General features: G+C 54.3%; 1 protein-coding gene across 1 annotated transcript in view; it reads right to left on the reverse strand.

Moving 5' to 3' along the window:
• MLXIP (MLX interacting protein) overlaps positions 1–16,045 on the reverse strand; it is a 64,839-nt gene extending 48,794 nt beyond the window's left edge. The window contains exon 1 of the mRNA XM_002722734.6: positions 15,511–16,045. Within this exon, the coding sequence (XP_002722780.1) occupies positions 15,511–15,923 (413 nt within the window). The 5' untranslated portion in view covers positions 15,924–16,045. The remainder of the gene's footprint in view (positions 1–15,510) is intronic.
• Between the last annotated feature and the right edge of the window lie 1,309 nt (positions 16,046–17,354).

The following is a 17,354-nucleotide window of genomic DNA, read 5'->3' on the forward strand; positions in this document are numbered from 1 at the left end:
TAGAAGACTTCTCTCCATCTCTCCATCTGTCTCTGTAACACTGACTTTCAAGTAAACAAATAAATCTTAAAAAAAAAAAAAAAAAAACAACAAAAGATCCATAAGGTTCTAACCAACATTCCAATCTCTCTTGCTTTTTTTCCTATAGACACTATGACTTAGAAGAGCCAAGTGGTATTTTGCTAATCACTGGCCTCACTGGCCCATGGTTTCCAACCCAATCATCCTACCACGTGCTTCCCAGCCACTTCCTTATTCTTGGCCTGGAAGGAAGTTCCTCTGACTCTACAGAGACGTTATTCTAGGAAATGGAAAGTCATTGCCCAGATAACAAAGGTACTAGGAGTCCTCACAAAACATGTCTGTCAGTGACAGATGAACACAACGCAGTATACGCGCACCACAGAATACAACTCAGCAATCCAAAGAACCAAAACACCTGGCGTGTACTATGACCAGATAACCTTTGAAAACATGATGCTAGGTCAAAGAAAAAAAGCCACATATTGTAGGATTCCATGCGTACACAATGCCCAGAGAAAGCAAAAGTGTAAGGCAGGGGAGGACCACTGCTATCTGGGGCTGAGGCAGCTGCCGAGATTAAATGTAAAAGGGCACAGGGGTCTTCCTGAGGTGACAGAATGTCCCAAAAACGTATTGTGATGATGGCTGAAAAAGCGCTGAACTGTACATTAAAGTGGGTATATATTAAGGTATGTAAATTATGTCCTAATAACCTTGCTCAAAAAGAAAACGCGTCTGGGGCGGGCATTATTTAGGACACCCACATTCCCTACAGAGCCCAGCTTGGGTCCTGGCTACTCCACTACCAATCCCGTCCCTGCTCTTGCAGCTGGGAGGCACCAGACGACGGCTCAAGTGCTTGGTCCCTGCCACTACGTAGCAGACCACATGGAGTTCCTAGCTTCTGCCTGGCCCAGCCCCAGTCTTGGCCATTTGGATAGTGAAACAGTAGATGGAAAATGTTGTTTTCGGCCGGCGCCGTGGCTCAATAGGCTAATCCTCCACCTTGCGGCGCCGGCACACCGGGTTCTAGTCCCGGTCGGGGTGCCGGATTCTGTCCCGGTTGCCCCTCTTCCAGGCCAGCTCTCTGCTATGGCCAGGGAGTGCAGTGGAGGATGGCCCAGGTGCTTGGGCCCTGCACCCCATGGGAGACCAGGAAAAGCACCTGGATCCTGGCTCCTGCCATCGGATCAGCGCGGTGCGCCGGCTGCAGCGGCGGCCATTGGAGGGTGAACCAACGGCAAAGGAAGACCTTTCTCTCTGTCTCTCTCTCTCACTGTCCACTCTGCCTATCAAAAATAAATTAAAAAAAAAAAAAAAGAAAATGTTGTTTTCTCTCTCTCAATCTATCCTTCTCTGTGTCACTCTCTTTTTCAAATAAATCTTACCAAAAAAGAGCTCCTTTAAAAAAAGGGGGGGGGGGGACTTGTCTGACTACAAATGGATGGCAGAATCCTGCTCCAAGGAGTGCTTTCTAGATCTGCTTGATAATCAAGAACAAAGGAAGCGATTTAGAAAACACACCCACTCAAGTAGAAAACACTTGTAGGGGCCGGCACTGTGGCAAAACGGGTAAAGCTGTCACCTTCAGGGCTGGCATCACATATGGGTGCTGGTTCAAGTCCCAGCTGCTTCACTTCCGATCCAGCTCTCTGCTGTGGCCTGGGAAAGCAGTAGAAGATGGCCCAAGTCCTTGGACCCCCGCACCCACGTGGGAGGCCCAGAGGAAGCTCCTGGCTTGTGATCAGCGCAGCTCCGGCCGTTGCAGCCAACTGGGGAGTGAACCAGCGGATGGAAGACCTCTCTCTCTCTCTCTCTCTCTCTCTTTCTGCCTTTCCTTCTCCCTCTGTGTCACTCTTTCAAATAAATAAATATATTTAAAAAAAAAAAAGAAAAAAAAACACTTGTTTAAAACAGTAAGCTACAGTAATTAAGGTAATTATGCTGTCTCAGGAATGCACTGAAAGTTTTTGTTTTTTTTTTTTTTTTTTATTTTTTGACAGGCAGAGTGGACAGTGAGAGAGAGAGACAGAGAGAAAGGTCTTCCTTTGCCGTTGGTTCACCCTCCAATGGCCGCCGCGGTCGGCGCGCTGCGGCCGGTGCACCGCGCTGATCCGATGGCAGGAGCCAGGAGCCAGGTGCTTTTCCTGGTCTCCCATGGGGTGCAGGGCCCAAGCACCTGGGCCATCCTCCACTGCACTCCCTGGCCACAGCAGAGGGCTGGCCTGGAAGAGGGGCAACCGGGACAGAATCTGGCGCCCCAACCGGGACTAGAACCCGGTGTGCCGGCGCCGCTAGGCGGAGGATTAGCCTAGTGAGCCGCAGCGCCGGCCTGAAAGTTTTCATTTTAAAAAGTGAAAGAGATTGGAGAGGCGCCGGCATTGTGGCACAGTTGGTTAAAGCCCTGGCCTGAAGCGCTGGTGTTCCATATGGGTACCGGTTCTAGTCCTGGCTGCTCCTCTTCCGATCCAGCTCTCTGCTGTGGCCTGGGAAAGCAGTAGAAGATGGCCCACGTCCTTGGGCCCTTGCACCCACGTGGGAGACCTGGAAGAAACTCCTGGCTCCTGGCTTTGGATCGGAGCACAGCTCCGGCCATTGCAGCCATCTGGGGAGTGAACCAACGGATCGAAGACCTCTCTCTCTGTCTCTACCTTTCTCTGTAACTCTGACTTTCAAATAAATAAAATAAAACTTAAAAAAAAAAAGAGAGAAAGAGAGAGAGATTGGGAAAAGAATCACCATGTTCCCAAATTAGTATATTTTAAATGCATGAAGTTTGTATTCCTTAAATAAATTTTTTTAAAGATTTACTTATTTATTTGAAAGTCAGATTGCTTCTTGGCCTTTGGCTAAGATCAAGAGTAGTATTTGAAAGTCAGAGTTATACAGAGCAAGAAGGAGAGAGGGGGAGAGGGGGAGAGGGGGAAGTGGAGAGAGAGAGAGAAAGAGAGAGAGAGAGAGAGAGAGAGAGAGAGAGAGAGAGAGATCTTCTATCCACTGATTCACTCCTCAATTAGCTGCAATGGCCGGAACTACGCAGATCCAAAGCCAGGAGCTTCTTCCGGGTCTCCCATGCAGGTGCAGGAGCCCAAGGACTTGGGCCACCTTCTACTGCTTTCCAGGGTCATAGCAGAGAGCTCGATCAGAAGTGGAGCAGCTGGGTTTCAAACCGGGGCCCATATGGGATGCCGGCACTGCAGGAGACGGCTTTACCCGCTACACCATAGCACCGGCCCCTTAAATAAATTTTTTTTTAAGTTGCACACACACACAAATAGTGAAAGACTTAACTTCCTGTAAAAGCAGTCCTGAGCTCTCTGAGCAGGTCCCAAACACCAGACTTTGAAAGAATTACAGAGAGAGAGAGACAGACAGACAGAAAGATTTTTCCATCTACTGGTTCATTCTACAAATGGCCACAATGGCCGGAACTAGGCTGGTCAGAAGCCAGGAGCTTCTTCTGGGTCTCCCATGTGAGTGCAGGGACCAATTACTTGGGCCATCTTCTGCTGCTTTCCTGGGTGCATTAGTAGGGAGCCGGATTGGAAGTGGAGCATGAACTGGCACCCACCTGCAGATGGCGGCTTTAGCGGCTACACCACAGCACTGGCTCTCCAACACCAGTCTTAAAAGGAAGTGATCCATGTGCACAGGGGCCAGTAACCACACGGGCAAATCAAGACCATCTTCAGGGTGTTCTTTCAAAAGGATTAGGGGGGGCCGGCGCCGCTGCTCAATAGGCTAATCCTCCGCCTTGCGGTGCCGGCACACCAGGTTCTAGTCCCGGTCAGGGCGCCGGATTCTGTCCCGGTTGCCCCTCTTCCAGGCCAGCTCTCTGCTGTTTTCCAGGAAGGCAGTGGAGGATGGCCCAAGTGCTTGGGCCCTGCACCCCATGGGAGACCAGGAGAAGCACCTGGCTCCTGCCTTCGGATCAGCGCGGTGCACCGGCTGCAGCGTGCCAGCCGCGGCGGCCATTGGAGGGTTAACCAACAGCAAAGGAAGACCTTTCTCTCTGTCTCTCTCTCACCATCCACTCTGCCTGTCAAAAAAAAAAAAAAAAAAAAAAAAAAAAAAAAAAAAAGAAAGGATTACAGGGATAGCTGAAAACCAGGTCGGTTCCCATATTTTCTACATGTGAAGCTGTGCTTCGTGACCCCCCTACCTCCAAGTCTCAGGAGGCAGGAATAGTAATCTGCCTCTAGAATATTCCTCAACAGTGAAGCTGTACCCCCAAATCTCCAGGGTTTCCCTCCAAAGTGGGAAAATTCCCCCAAAGCATTTTCTGCACCCGCCTGCTCTCTCCTCAGCTTCCACTCTGTCCCACTTGCTCGGGGGGTCCTTCATGCTCCCCTTGGAGACCCAGAGCCTCATGACAAGAAATCTTTCTAAAATTATTTCTCCAGACCTTGGACCCCCTTCCGGAGCTACCGATATCACCCTGTCTCCTTCAAGATGACCCTTTGGATATTGCTATCTAACCCCAAATGAACCAGAGCACCAGTTCTGGAGAACCATGACCAGTGCACCTGAGTAACAGTAACAGGAAGGCTAGGTGGCAGCAGATATCTCACGGGGAAACACGACCACTCAGCACACAGGCTCATGGGAAAACACGACCTCTCAGCACACAGGCTCATGGGAAAACACGACCACTCAGAACACAGGCTCACGAGGAAACATGACCACTCAGCACACAGGCTCACGGGAAAACACGACCACTCAGCACACAGGCTCATGGGAAAACACGACCACTCAGAACACAGGCTCACGGGGAAACACGACCACTCAGCACACAGGCTCATGCGAAAACACGACCACTCAGCACACAGGCTCATGGGAAAACACGACCTCTCAGAACACAGTCTCTGAGCCCCAGACCCTCCACAGGCACAGCAGGGTTCAAAGAGCCAATGGAGCAGCAGGGACCAAGGAAAACCCAGGCTCCTGGACTGGGCAGGGCCAAGTGGACACCCAGGGGCTCCCCACTGCCGGCTGCCAGCCCCTCAGCTCCGCCTCAGGGAAACAGCCCAGGTGACCTCAGGGTGCTGGGCAGAGCAGCAGACACAGCTCACTGGCCTGCCCGCGCTCCCTCACCTCAGTAATGCCGCACACGCTGGGACCCAAAACCCCAGTCATTGCTGACTGCTTGCCTTCTTGAACTCCCATGCCCAACTCACAGAAAGTGCAAAGACCACCGGCTTCTCACCACCGGCCAGCACTCTGGTCTAAGAAGGAGCCTCCACTCTGGCCCCTGAGGACCAGGCTGCGAGACCCCGGCCTCCACAGAACGCCATCACAGGCTGGCCTGGAGGATGTCCTATCTTCCTGGAGGCCCCGGGCGGCTCCTACCACCGCCCTCACCGTTCTAGCCACGGTGGCCTCTCCCCACCCCAGGAATGTGCCAAGCTCACTCCACCCCAGCTCGGCCTGGGCCCCCTGCACTGCCTAGCTTGTACCCACCGCTCAGGGTTGTGCCCTCCTCAGAAGGCAGCTCTGCACGCACCTCCTCCAGCCTGCTTCATGTTCCTCATTGCGCTTCCGACACAAGGCCCCTCCTGCTTACTGACTGCCCGAGAGAACGTAAACGCCGAGAAGGTCAGGGCTAATCCCTCGTGCCCGGCACACGGCAGAAGTGATACACATCTCGAGGGAAGAAGCACTTGTGCGTGGGGTGGCCAGGCCAAGAGCACAGCCAGGCGGCACTCTGTTTCACTCAGCTGGAGGACTGGTCAGGCTCCCTTCTGAACATCGGAACTGGGACGGGCACTTGGCCCCACAGTGGAGGGCCTGAGTCGGACACCCACCTCCAGCTCTAGATTCCAGCTTCCTGCTGGTGCAGACTCTGGAAGGAAGTGGACAGCTCGAGTAATTGGGTTCCTGCCACCCACACGAGAGATCTGGATTCTGTTCCTGGCCCTGCAGAATGCAGACATCTGAGGAGTGAACCAGCAGATGGGAGCTCTTTCTATCTCTCTGACTCAAATAAATAAAAATTTAAAACATGGGTAGGGTAGAGGCATCATGGCATAGCAAGTTAAGCTGTCACTTGCAATGCTGGCATGCAATATCAGTGTGCTGATTCGAGTCCTGGCTGCTCTGTTTCCAATCTAGCCTCCTGGTAATGTGCCTGGGAAGGCTGTGGATGATGGTCCAAGTGCTTAGGCCCCTGTCACCCATGTGGGAGACCTGGATGGAATTCCTGGGTCCTAGTTTCAGCCTGGCCAAGCCCTGGTTGTTATAGCCATTAGGGGAGTGAACCGGAGGATGGAAGATATCCCTATGCATGTATGTGTGTCTCACTTTCTTTCTTGCTATGCCTTTAAAATATATAAATCTAAAAAAAAAAAAAAAAATACAGGGTAGGCATTTGGCCTAGTGGTCAGCATAGCTGTGTCTTACATTGCAGTGCTTGGGTTTGCTACCTGCCTCTGACTTCCTGCTTATGCAGACCTGGGGAAGCAGTAAATGATGCCTCAAGTACTTGGGTCTCTGCCACCCACTATTTGTCTTGCCTTCTTAGGAGACCTGGATTAAGTTCCTAGCTCCCAGCTTAAGCCTAGATGTTAAAAACATCTGCATTAGACATCACGGGGCTCATTTAAAGAACTGGCAAGAAGCACTGAAGATAAGAAGAAAAATTAAGGGCAAGCGCTATGATAGCTGGTAAAGCCACTGCCTGCAGGGCAGGCATCCCATATGGGTGCCAGTTCGATTCCTGGCTGCTCTACTTCTGATCCAGCTCTCTGCTATGGCCTGGGAAAGCAGTAGAAGATGGCCCACGGGCTTGGGCCCCTGCACCACGTGGGAGACCCAGAAGAAGTTCTGTCCTAGTTTCAGATAGGCCCAGCTCTGGCCGTTGAGGCCATCTGGGGAGTGAACCAGTAGATGGAAGACCTTTCTCTCTTTGCCTCTCTGGAACTCTGCCTTTCAAATAAATAATAAATAAATGAAGATGAATATGAAGGAGAAGGAGGAGGAAGAGGAAGAAGAGGAAGAAGAAGAAAATCTAAACTAGGCCCATGTGTGAAACACAGGCCATAGCCATAGCAAGCTCAAGGTGGGCACACAGGAGCTCCCACAGGAAGCAACCAGACAGTGAGCAGGTGATGGCCAGTAGTCAGGGGAAGAGAGAGCAAAAAAAAGTGGAGCCAGAGAGAAGGGGCTGAGTCACTTCACAGTGGTCGTGGTCTTGTTTTCTTGTTTTTGTTTGTTTGTTTGTTTTAGATTTATTTATTTGAAAGGCAGAACTACAGAAAGAGAAAGAGAATCTTCCATCTGCTGGTTCATTCCCCAAATGACCACAATGGCTGGAGCTGGGCCAGGCCAAAGCCAGGAGGCCAGAGCTTTTTCTGGGTTTCCCACATGGGTGGCATGGGCCCAAGGACTTGGGCCATACTCCACTGCTTTCCCAGGCCATTAGCAAGGAGGTGGATCAGAAGTGGAGCAGCCAGGACACAAACTGATCCATATGAGATGCTGGCATCGCAGGCGGAGGCTTAATCAGCTATGCCACAATGCTGGCCCTTCATGTGTTCTAGCAGCAGAGAGGGGCATCTCCCCAGCTGAGATCCTGAAGTTAGCGTGAAATGACCAGCATCCTGCCTGATCCTTGCAACAAACCCTTACCCCCCGGGCTGCCACCATGCAGCCAAAAGGGCTGCCTGAATCACAGGTCCCTTTGACCTGTAATTCTAACTACAGGCATGAGAATTCCAGCAAGATAGAAAATAACCTCCCAAGACACTGGCTGTCCAGGCTGCACATTTTATACCCAAGAAGTGATTCAATTCACAGCAATGGGAGCTCTCATTCTGAACTTTTCATCACTCATTACGGGAGCCTTACACATCAGTCAAATGCTTTCTGTAACACCTCATTATGGCAACGATGCCAGAAAACAAGGGGAGGGTCCACTTTCCTAGATCCCATATCCAGCACTTTATACACCCACAGAACTCACATCACCCCTGGGCAGGGAAGGAGGGTAAGAAGGACTTCTGTGCCAGGGCAGCATGTGTAAAATCAGCGTCTCAAGGGGCTGTTGAACCCGGTTTGTATGAGGCGCCTATTGTTGCTGTAAGGAATTCCCACAGCGGAGAGGCCCACAGCACAAACGTATCGTCCTCCAGCCCGGAGCTCACAAGCGTGAACTGGCTCTCACGGGCCGTGCTCCTCCTGGAAGCTCCGCCTCTTCAGCCCAGTCAGTGACACAGGCCGGTGGGCTCCTCCCGCAGCATACGCTCTGGTTCTGAGTCCTCTTCTTGTAGGGACACAGTGCTCACACTGGGCCCACAGAGATAATCCAGAATAATCTTTTTATTTTATTTTCTTGTATTATTTTATTAAAGGTTCATTTATTTGCAAGTCAGAGTTAGAGAAAGAGAAAGAAAGAGAGAGAGATCGATCTTCCATCCACTGGTTCACTTCCCAAATGGCTGCAACAGCCAGGGCTGGGCCAGGCTGCAGCCAGGAGCCAGGAGTTTTCTCCTGGTCTCCCACGTGGGTGCAGGGGTCCAAGCATCTGGGCCATCTCCCACTGCCTTCCCAGACCATTAGCAGAGAGCTGGATTGATAATAGAGCAGCAGGGACACAAACAGGTGCCCATATGAGATGCTGGCATCACAGGTGGTATGTAGTCTTACCGGCTACAACACTACGCTGGCCCCCCAATCTTTATCTTAAAGCATCTGGTGGGGAAGGTGTTATAGCACAATGGGTTAAACCGCCATCTGTGACTCACGCCAGCATCCCATATGGGCCCTGGTTTGGGTTCTGGCCGCTTCACCTGCAATCCAGCTCCCTGCTAATGTGCCTGAAAAGCCAGTGGAAAATGGTCTGAATGCTTGGACCTTTGTCACCTGTGTGGGAGACCAGGATGGAGTTCCTGACTCCTGGCTTCAGCCTGGCCCAGCCCCAGCCATTGGAGCCATTTTAGGGAGTGAACTTATGGATGAAAGAGCTCGCTCTCTCTCTCTCTCTCTCTCTGTCTCTCCCTCTCTGTAAGTCTGCTTTTCAAATAAATAAATAAATATTTTAAATAAATAAATAAATAAGCTTTGCTAAAGGTAAATTTATCAAGTTAGCTTCTAAGTCCCTGAGTATCCCTTCTGAGTTCTACATGTATTTCTTCCTTTTCTTCTTTTTTTTTAATGTTTATTTATTTATTTGAAAAACTGAGTTTCAGAGAGAGGACAGAGACAGAGACAGAGATCTTCTATCCACTGGTTTACTCTCCAAACAGTGGCAATGGCTGGGGCTGGCACAGGCCAAAACTGGAAGCCTGGAACTCCATCCGGGTCTCCCACATGGGTAGTGGGGACCCGGGTACATGAGTCATCTTCCACTGCTTTTCCGGACACATCAGCAGGGAGCTGGATTGGAAGTGGGGCAGCCAGGACTTGAACTGGCACTCACTGGGATGCCAGCACGGCAGGTGGTGGTGGCTTAACTCACGGCACCACAATGCCAGCCCATCAGTGCTAGATCCAGTTAAGCTCCATGGGGAAGTCAAGGGTGAACGCAGTGTGGACCCTGGGTAGGTTAGGCCACGTAACGGCAGCTGAACTGAATCAGGGCCGGGCTTGATGGAGGGAGGGGATGTTCACTCCCTCCCCACCCAGGAAGGCTTCCCAGGCTTGGGGCTTGAGCTCAGTCCTGAAGGGAGCGTAGGATCTCAGCTGCGGGGAGGGCAGCAGGTGGAGCGGCCCAGGCATTCGTTGCCCCCATCTCGGCTGCTCACACTGAGAGGAACCAGCACTCTCACTTCCTCTCCAGCTGGATTTCAGGCCTCATAAGGCTGAGGGAGGTGACCTTTCAGTTTAGGAGACTGTCCTTGGACAGCTGCCGAGCCCCTTCCGACAGAGCGAACCACCTTTAAGAAACTCAAGTTTTCTTCCCTCCCTCCCTCCTTCCTTCCTTCCTTCTCAGTTGGGAAAATGAGGATCCCACCAGCATGTGCCTAGAGGCTTAATGTGAGGGATGCTTCAGACCGTGGAACACAGTAACCACTCAAGCGAATGCTCAAGTGAATTCTCTCTCCTCCCAGCAGAGCACACCACCTCCCTGCAACCCCCCCCCCCCAACGAGAGTCTCCTTTCCCGACTCCATCAGCCCTGCCTCACCCTTCTGTCGGGTTGGCAATGTCCCAGTCAGCCCCATCTAGGATGGGCAACAGGTCCTGGGCCGCCACAGAGAAGCCGGGAAGCCCCTATGCCGTCTCCAAACGCTGCACATAGGCACAGGAGTACACAGGGCTTGCGGAGAAGCACTCCTCTATGTTTCTGGGTGTTTACATATAATTACATGTTTCTGGCAATTTTATCTGTATGTAAAGATGTGACTTATTCTAAGAATTCTGAGGGGCTGATGTTGTGGCATAGCAGGTAAAGCCACCACCTGCAACACCAGCATCCCATATGGGCACCGGTTCAAGACCTGGCTGCTCCACTTCGAGTCCATCTCCCTGTTAACGCACTTGGGAAGGTAACAGAAGATGGCCCAAATGCCTGGGCCCCTGCATCCACGTGGGAGATCTGGATGAAGCTCCTGCCTGCTGGCTTCATCCTGGCCCACTCCCGACTGTTGTGGCCACTTGGGGAGTGAACCAGCAAATGGAAGATCTCTCTATTTATCTCTGGCTCTCTTTCTGTTGTTCTGCCTTTTAAGATTTAAATAAATCTTAAAAAAAAAAAAAAAAAGAGAGAGAGAGTTAAAAAGTTGCCACTTCAAACACCTCCACTGCACATGGGAGTGCCTAGCTTGAGTCCTGGTTACTCCACTTCTGATCCAGCTTCCCACTGATACATACCACTTGGGAAGCAGATGATGGCTCAAGTACCTTGGTCCCTGACACACTGGGAGATCCAAGCTGAGTTCTGGGCTCCTGGCTTCTGCCTGGCCCAATCCAGGGTGTGTCGGCATTTGGGGAGTGAACTAGAGGATGGAAGATCTTTCTGTTTTCCCACATTTCAAATAAAATAAATCTAAAAAGAACACAAGTGTGTTAAGAGAATAAAAAGAACACTGAGGTTTCCTACTGGGAACTGGGATCCATAGTTCCTGATGGTTAACATTGGATCCTGATGTCAGGGAAGCGGCCCATACAGGTACTGTGTCAACACCACACACCCTGTCTACTGCAGACACAACCTTCAATCCTGCCACAGACCTGGGGCTGCTCCCCACCACAGCCCTGACTCAGGCCTAGAACTGTCTGTGCACCTGTCCCCCTCCCCCACCCCAGTGTGTGAGCTCCAGCAGGAGACAGACTTCCTTTTCACCTCTGGGGCCCCACCTCCGGCACACCCTTTAATAGCACACCACGAGAAGAAAACTCTTATCATCAGTGTGGATATAAAAGAATAAAACCAATTTAGTCATTGGTGCGAATGGCTTTCACTTACAACTAATCACAGTGCCTAGCCTGAAGGTGCCTCTGTTGAAAACTTTAAATTCACAGGACACAATAAATGACAGCGCTAAACCCCTAGTGCTCGCTAATCCAAGAGCCTGGGACAGACTCCCATGGAGTCATGAAAGGGTTACTCTACAGGGCATATGTTTAGTGGCCATATCCTATACACTGATATACCAAGGCTATCTTATAGCTCCTACTTTTTTTTTTTTTTTTTAAGATTTATTTATTTAAAACGGCGCCACGGCTCACTAGGCTAATCCTCCGCCTTGCGGCGCCGGCACACCGGGTTCTAGTCCCGGTCGGGGCGCCAGATTCTGTCCCCATTGCCCCTCTTCCAGGCCAGCTCTCTGCTGTGGCCCGGGAGTGCAGTGGAGGATGGCCCAAGTACTTGGGTCCTGCACCCCATGGGAGACCAGGAGAAGCACCTGGCTCCTGCCATCGGATCAGCACGGTGCGCCGGCCGCGGAGGCCATTGGAGGGTGAACCAACAGCAAAGGAAGACCTTTCTCTCTGTCTCTCTCTCTCACTGTCCACTCTGCCTTTCAAATTATATATATATATATATACACACTCTGCCTGTCTATATATATATATATATATATATATAGACAGGCAGAGTGTGTGTATATATATATATATATATATATATATATATATATATAATTTGACAGGCAGAGTTACAGAGAGGCAGAGGCAGGTGCAGGGACCCAAGGACTTGGGCCATCTTCTACTGCTTTCCCAGGCCATAGCAGAGAGCTGGATGGGAAGTGGAGCAGCCGGGATTCGGACCAGCACCCATATGTGATGCCAACCCTGAAGGTGACGGCTTTACCCCCTACGCCACAGTGCCAACCTCTATAGCTCCTATTTTAAAACGTCTTCTCAAATACCCACTAAAGGACCATCTCTCACCCACAGAGGCACTCACCACAAGTCTCCCTGATAAGGAGCTACTTTAAAAAGCAGAGAAGTGAAACTCAAATCAACCACAAAAAGCTACACACCAGAGGCAGGCGTTTGGAGCAGGAAGTGATGAAGCTGTTAAGGCACCCAGTGGGATACACTTCCCGGGTCAGAATGCCTGGGTTCGCTCTGGATTCCAGCCTGGTGCTAATGCCTACCCTGGGAAGCAGCTGGATGACTCAAGTGGTTAGGTCCCTGCCACCCAGAGGGGAGAATCAGGTTATGTTCCTGGCTCCCTGTTTCAGCCCAGTCCTGGCTGTTGCATGCATCTGGGAAGTGAACCAGTGGATGGGAGATCTTGATCTCAGTCTCTCTCTCTGCCTTTCAAATAAGTAAAGCACATAAATATTAAAAAAAAAAAAAAAGCTACACACTAGATGTGTTCAGAGTCTGTGTGGGGGATGCACATGTGTGACATTCCTTAAAATGTTAAGAGGGCAAGCACCATGAACTATGTTCTGGAGTACATAGCTCCATTGTGGGCTTTAGAAAGGACCTGCCTAATCAACAAAGCTTCTGTGTGGGACTTGTCACACAGGCACTGAGAGCTGCGCTGTTTCCTTCGGTTCACGGAACCCACCTGCAGGCTCAAGCGGGAGCCCTCCTCCTGTGCCAGACACACTCCCGTCATCTCGGGTAAGCCCACTCCCTCCTCCCGGGGCGCAGACAGGCAGGCTTGTGCCCTGTCACCTCCTCCGCTCCCAGAGGTCCCATCATCAAGACGTCTTGCCACAGGGCTACTTGGCATCACAGGATGGGAAGCCCCTCTGCCCAGTCGCTCACGAGGCAGGCCCCTGGGCACACTCACACAGTCAGGCCCTCAACAGTCCTGGGCAGGAACACATCGTGTTCAGAATCCTGGACCACCTTGCAGACGGGAAAAAATAACCCCAACTTCCCTGCACTTAGTTTCTCCCCAAAGAGCTGTTGAACCTCATCTGGAAACAGCTGGGAGGCAGCAGTTAACAGGAAACCAAACCAAAAGAAAAAGAAAAGCACAGAGTGTACCAGGGAGAGTTAGGCAGCTAGAAGGAACAGGCCAGGCGACAGACAGGAAGTGGCCAGAAACACTCACAGAGGAGACCCAGCTGGCCTTCCTCTCAGCCCGGGCAGGGGGAGAACCCTGCAAAGCACCACAAACACTCCAACTGGCTGAGACGGCTGAGTCTTCCCCCGCCCAGCCCCGGCTCTGGCGATCGGTCGTGGTGGGAGAGCTGAGGTCAGAAATTCACTTTTCTCCAGCTTCCTGCAGGGCCAAAGGCTGCAGCCCAGACAACTGGTTTTGAGTCATTCTGTGTCCATCTGTACCAAAATTCCATACTGCCAACCAAATCCAGGGCCTGCCAAGCCAGCCTCACGCGGAGACAAAAAGCATCTTCAGGGGAAATCGACCAGCAAATCCCACCTGGGGCCCTTCCTTCCACGGGAGAGCTCAGGCGGCAGCCCAGCGCAGGCACCGGGAACATCAGGAAAAGGGGGAGCGTGAGCCTGGAGAGGAGCCCTAGGAGCCAGGTAAGCGTCCTGTACCAAACTAATGGCGCATTTTGCAATTAAGAAAATTAATTGAGCAATGGCCAGCTGCCAAATATTTTTGAAAGAAATGGGAAAAAAAAGCCATTACTAAAATTCTCTGGTGCTATTTATAAGGCTTTAGATTATCCCACCAGAAGGCCCAGGGGAGACTGGTTTATTTCTCCTCCGGCAGAGCTCCCCGAGGCGAGGCCTTCCCAGTCCCTGCCTCCTGTGACTCACTCATCCACTCTCGCCCTGTCCCCTGTCCGTGTGGAAGTTTATATTAAAGAAAAAAGAGGATTAAGTTATCTTAATAAAGCACATTCCAGTCCCTCACCTCTGGCTATGTTTAAAGGCTCTCAGAGCCCAGCATATGCCCTGGTGGCTGGGCTGGGGGTGCACAGGGCTGCAACCTCAGGACCACTTTATTATTATTATTTTTTTAATATCTTCACCAGCCCAGTGCCAGCTGAAACTGGTAAAACCAGAGAATCGGAGACTGACTGACCAGCGTGCCCCAAACGGGGATGGGAGGAAGCACTATGGGAAGAAATCACCAGGGAAATGGGACTGGGGTGCACGTCAGGAACTAACAAAGGAACCTGCTCATCAGAGGGGGAAATGCCACTCAGGTAACGGCATCCTGCCAGAGCTCACTCCTCCAAAAAAGGAGCGGGCACAACCCCCTCTCCTCACTCTCTCTGGAGTCCCCTAGGAAGCCCGTCCTGTGAGCCCAAGCAGACCGAAGACGCCCCTGCCCCGGGGCAGTGACTAAGGCAAAGGAGCCAGGCCGCAGCGACCCCACCACGGCGGCGGCTCCCAGAAGTTCTGCTGCCAGCAAGAAAAGCGCCTGGATCCATTACCTCGCCACACGCCGGGGAAGACAGAGCCGGGCACCTCCGAGACAGCACCCAGAGCACCCAGAGTCCGCGGGCAGTCTGGGGTGTCCGCCCTGCACGCAGCCTGCCCCCTCATCTAGTGTTTCAGCCAGAAAACCCTGCAACTCGCCAGGAGGGCAGGCTGCGGCTCCGACAGCTGTGGCTCCAGAAGTCTTCCTGGGAGGCACCCAGGGCCCTTCCAAGATGGGGGAGGGCCTGCCGGCAGGACGGTCCGGCCCGGCTTCCCGGCCCAGGGACAATAGGAAAGGTAGCGCCACGGCAGGCTGTCAGCACTTCACCCAACTCGCTCTACCCCCACCACCGCAGCCCGAATAGGGGGCGAGCCAGCGCCCCAGCCTCCCCGGACAGGTGGTCTTCGCCGCGGCTGGGCACAGCCCGGAGCACACAAAGCCAGGGCCAGGTAACAGAAGGTGCGGCCCGGACCCACGCCTCGTTCACGTCCAAGCTCGCCGGCCTGGGGCGGCGGAGGGGAGGGCCAGGATGGGGCGCTTGAAGCCGGAAGATCCGCACTGGCGACCAGGGACGAGGCCAGCACGCCGGGGCCCCTCGCGACGGCGGGGCCCCCAGAGCCAGAAGCCCTCCCGAAGGGGTGAAACCCAGAGGGGGTGCGCGGACCCGGAGGTCCCCTCCGTCAGAGGCAGCCCCCCCCCCCGCCCCGGCCAGGCGGGGCTCGACCGCGGCCTCCCGGGTCCTACCTGTAGGCCAGGGTCATGCACTCGAAGAGCTTGGTGAGGGAGGCGTCGATGGACAGGTGGCAGGAGCTGGTCTTGCCGAAGCTGTAGGTCTGGCACGTCTGCTTGTTGACCGTGTCGAAATCGTAGCCCTTCTTGGGCGGGTGCTCGCGGTGCGGCGACGACACCATGAAGTGGCCGCTGTGGATGATCTGCTGGCGGCGCGGGGGCTCCTCGCGGCCCGACCCGGCCCGGGACGGCGGCGGCGCAGCGCTCGCGTGGGCCCGGGCCGGGGTGGCCGCGCCGGACGCGGGCGGAGGGGACGGCTCATCCGTGTCCGAGTCGTCGTCGTCCTCGGGCACTTGGGGCTTGAGCAGTACCGAGCGCACCCGGCTGCGGGGCCGGCGCGGCGAGTACATGAAGACGTCTGCGGCCATGAGGGGGACCCGGCCGGGGGCATCCCCCGGGGCCCTGGGCGACGCGGAGGACCAAAGCTGAGGGCCGCCGGCCCGGCCCGCGCGCCGACTGTCCGCGAGCGCGCGGCGGGGCGGGAGGGGGAGGGTACGGGCCGACCGGGCCGCCTCGGCGCCGGCCCCGGCGTGACGTCACCGGCGCGTCTCGGCCAATCGGCTGCCCGCGTCGGCCTCTTAAAGGCGCAGGGGAACCTTTCCATTTCTAGCCAGACAAAAAAAAAAAACAGGAACCAAGGCCCCGCCCAGGCCCCGCCCCCTTTTCACTCCCTTTCCGACGCGCAGCCCCGGGAATGAGGGGCGCGGAGGCAGGGCTGCGCCCCACACGGGGCTGTGTCCTAGAGAGGCGTGGGCCGAGCGGGGCCCGCAGGTCCCGCCCCCGGCCCGCCCCGCGCTCGGGGACTGTCCCCCGGCCCGGCCGCGGGCGGGGCGCGCGCTCCACGTGGTGGGTGGGGGTGGGGGCCCGGAACTGGGTCGGCCGTGGCCGTCGTGCGGACGAGAAGGGAGACGGGGGTCGCCGCACAGCGCGGGGATTTTCCTCCTGAGAGATCGAGATCGCGAGCGCCTCTGGCCGAGCCTCTGTGGCCTGGCGCGGGCCGCGCGCAGCCCGGCCGGCGCCCTCGCCGCTCGGGACCGTTCCGCAAGCGGAAATTCCCCTGGGCAGGGGTCGCCGCGCCTGTGGAGCACCGAGCTGGGCGAGCTGCCGGGCACCGAGTGGGAGCCAGACCCACGTACGGGGGGCGGAGAGGGTGGGGGTGGCACCGGCCCAGGGGTCCGCAGGTTGCTACCCGCTCAACCCCGCCCGGACCTTCCTGATTCCGCCTAAGAGCCCACACTGCCAGAAACCTGGCCAGGTTCCCGGGGCGCGACGCATCCACCCTGGCCCCCTCGTGCCTCCCCAGGGCCGGGTGCCCTGCAGCCGAGGGAGGGCGAGCAGAGTGACAGGGACGAGATGGCCGTGCTGGCCGGGCCGTGTGTGTGCCAGGAGGGGTGGGCCGGATGCCCAGCTTCCTGGGGTGAGTCCAGGTTTCCCCCTGGCCCAAAGCACCACGCCCCGACACCAGCTACAGATGTCTGAAGTCCACCTTGGAGTTAGCTTCTCCTTGGTAAGCTCTTCCATGCCCAACCAACATTTAAAGATGCTTTTATTTATACTGAAAGAGTTACAGAGAACCCGAGAGAGAGAGAGAGAGAGAGAGATCTTCCCTCTGCTGGTTCACTCTCCAGATGGCTGCAATGGCCAGCCCTGGGCCAGGCCAAAGCCAGGAGCTTCTTCCCGGTCTCCCACGTGAGTGGCAGGGGCTGGAGCACTTGGGCCATCTTCCACTGCTTTTCCCAGGACATTAGCGGAGAGCTGGATGGTAAGTGGAGCAGCCGGGACTCGAACCAGTGCAGTCT

This window comes from Oryctolagus cuniculus, chromosome 21 (genome assembly GCF_051225735.1).
Source record: "Oryctolagus cuniculus isolate XC-2025 breed Fujian yellow rabbit chromosome 21, ASM5122573v1, whole genome shotgun sequence".
NCBI lineage: Eukaryota > Metazoa > Chordata > Mammalia > Lagomorpha > Leporidae > Oryctolagus > Oryctolagus cuniculus.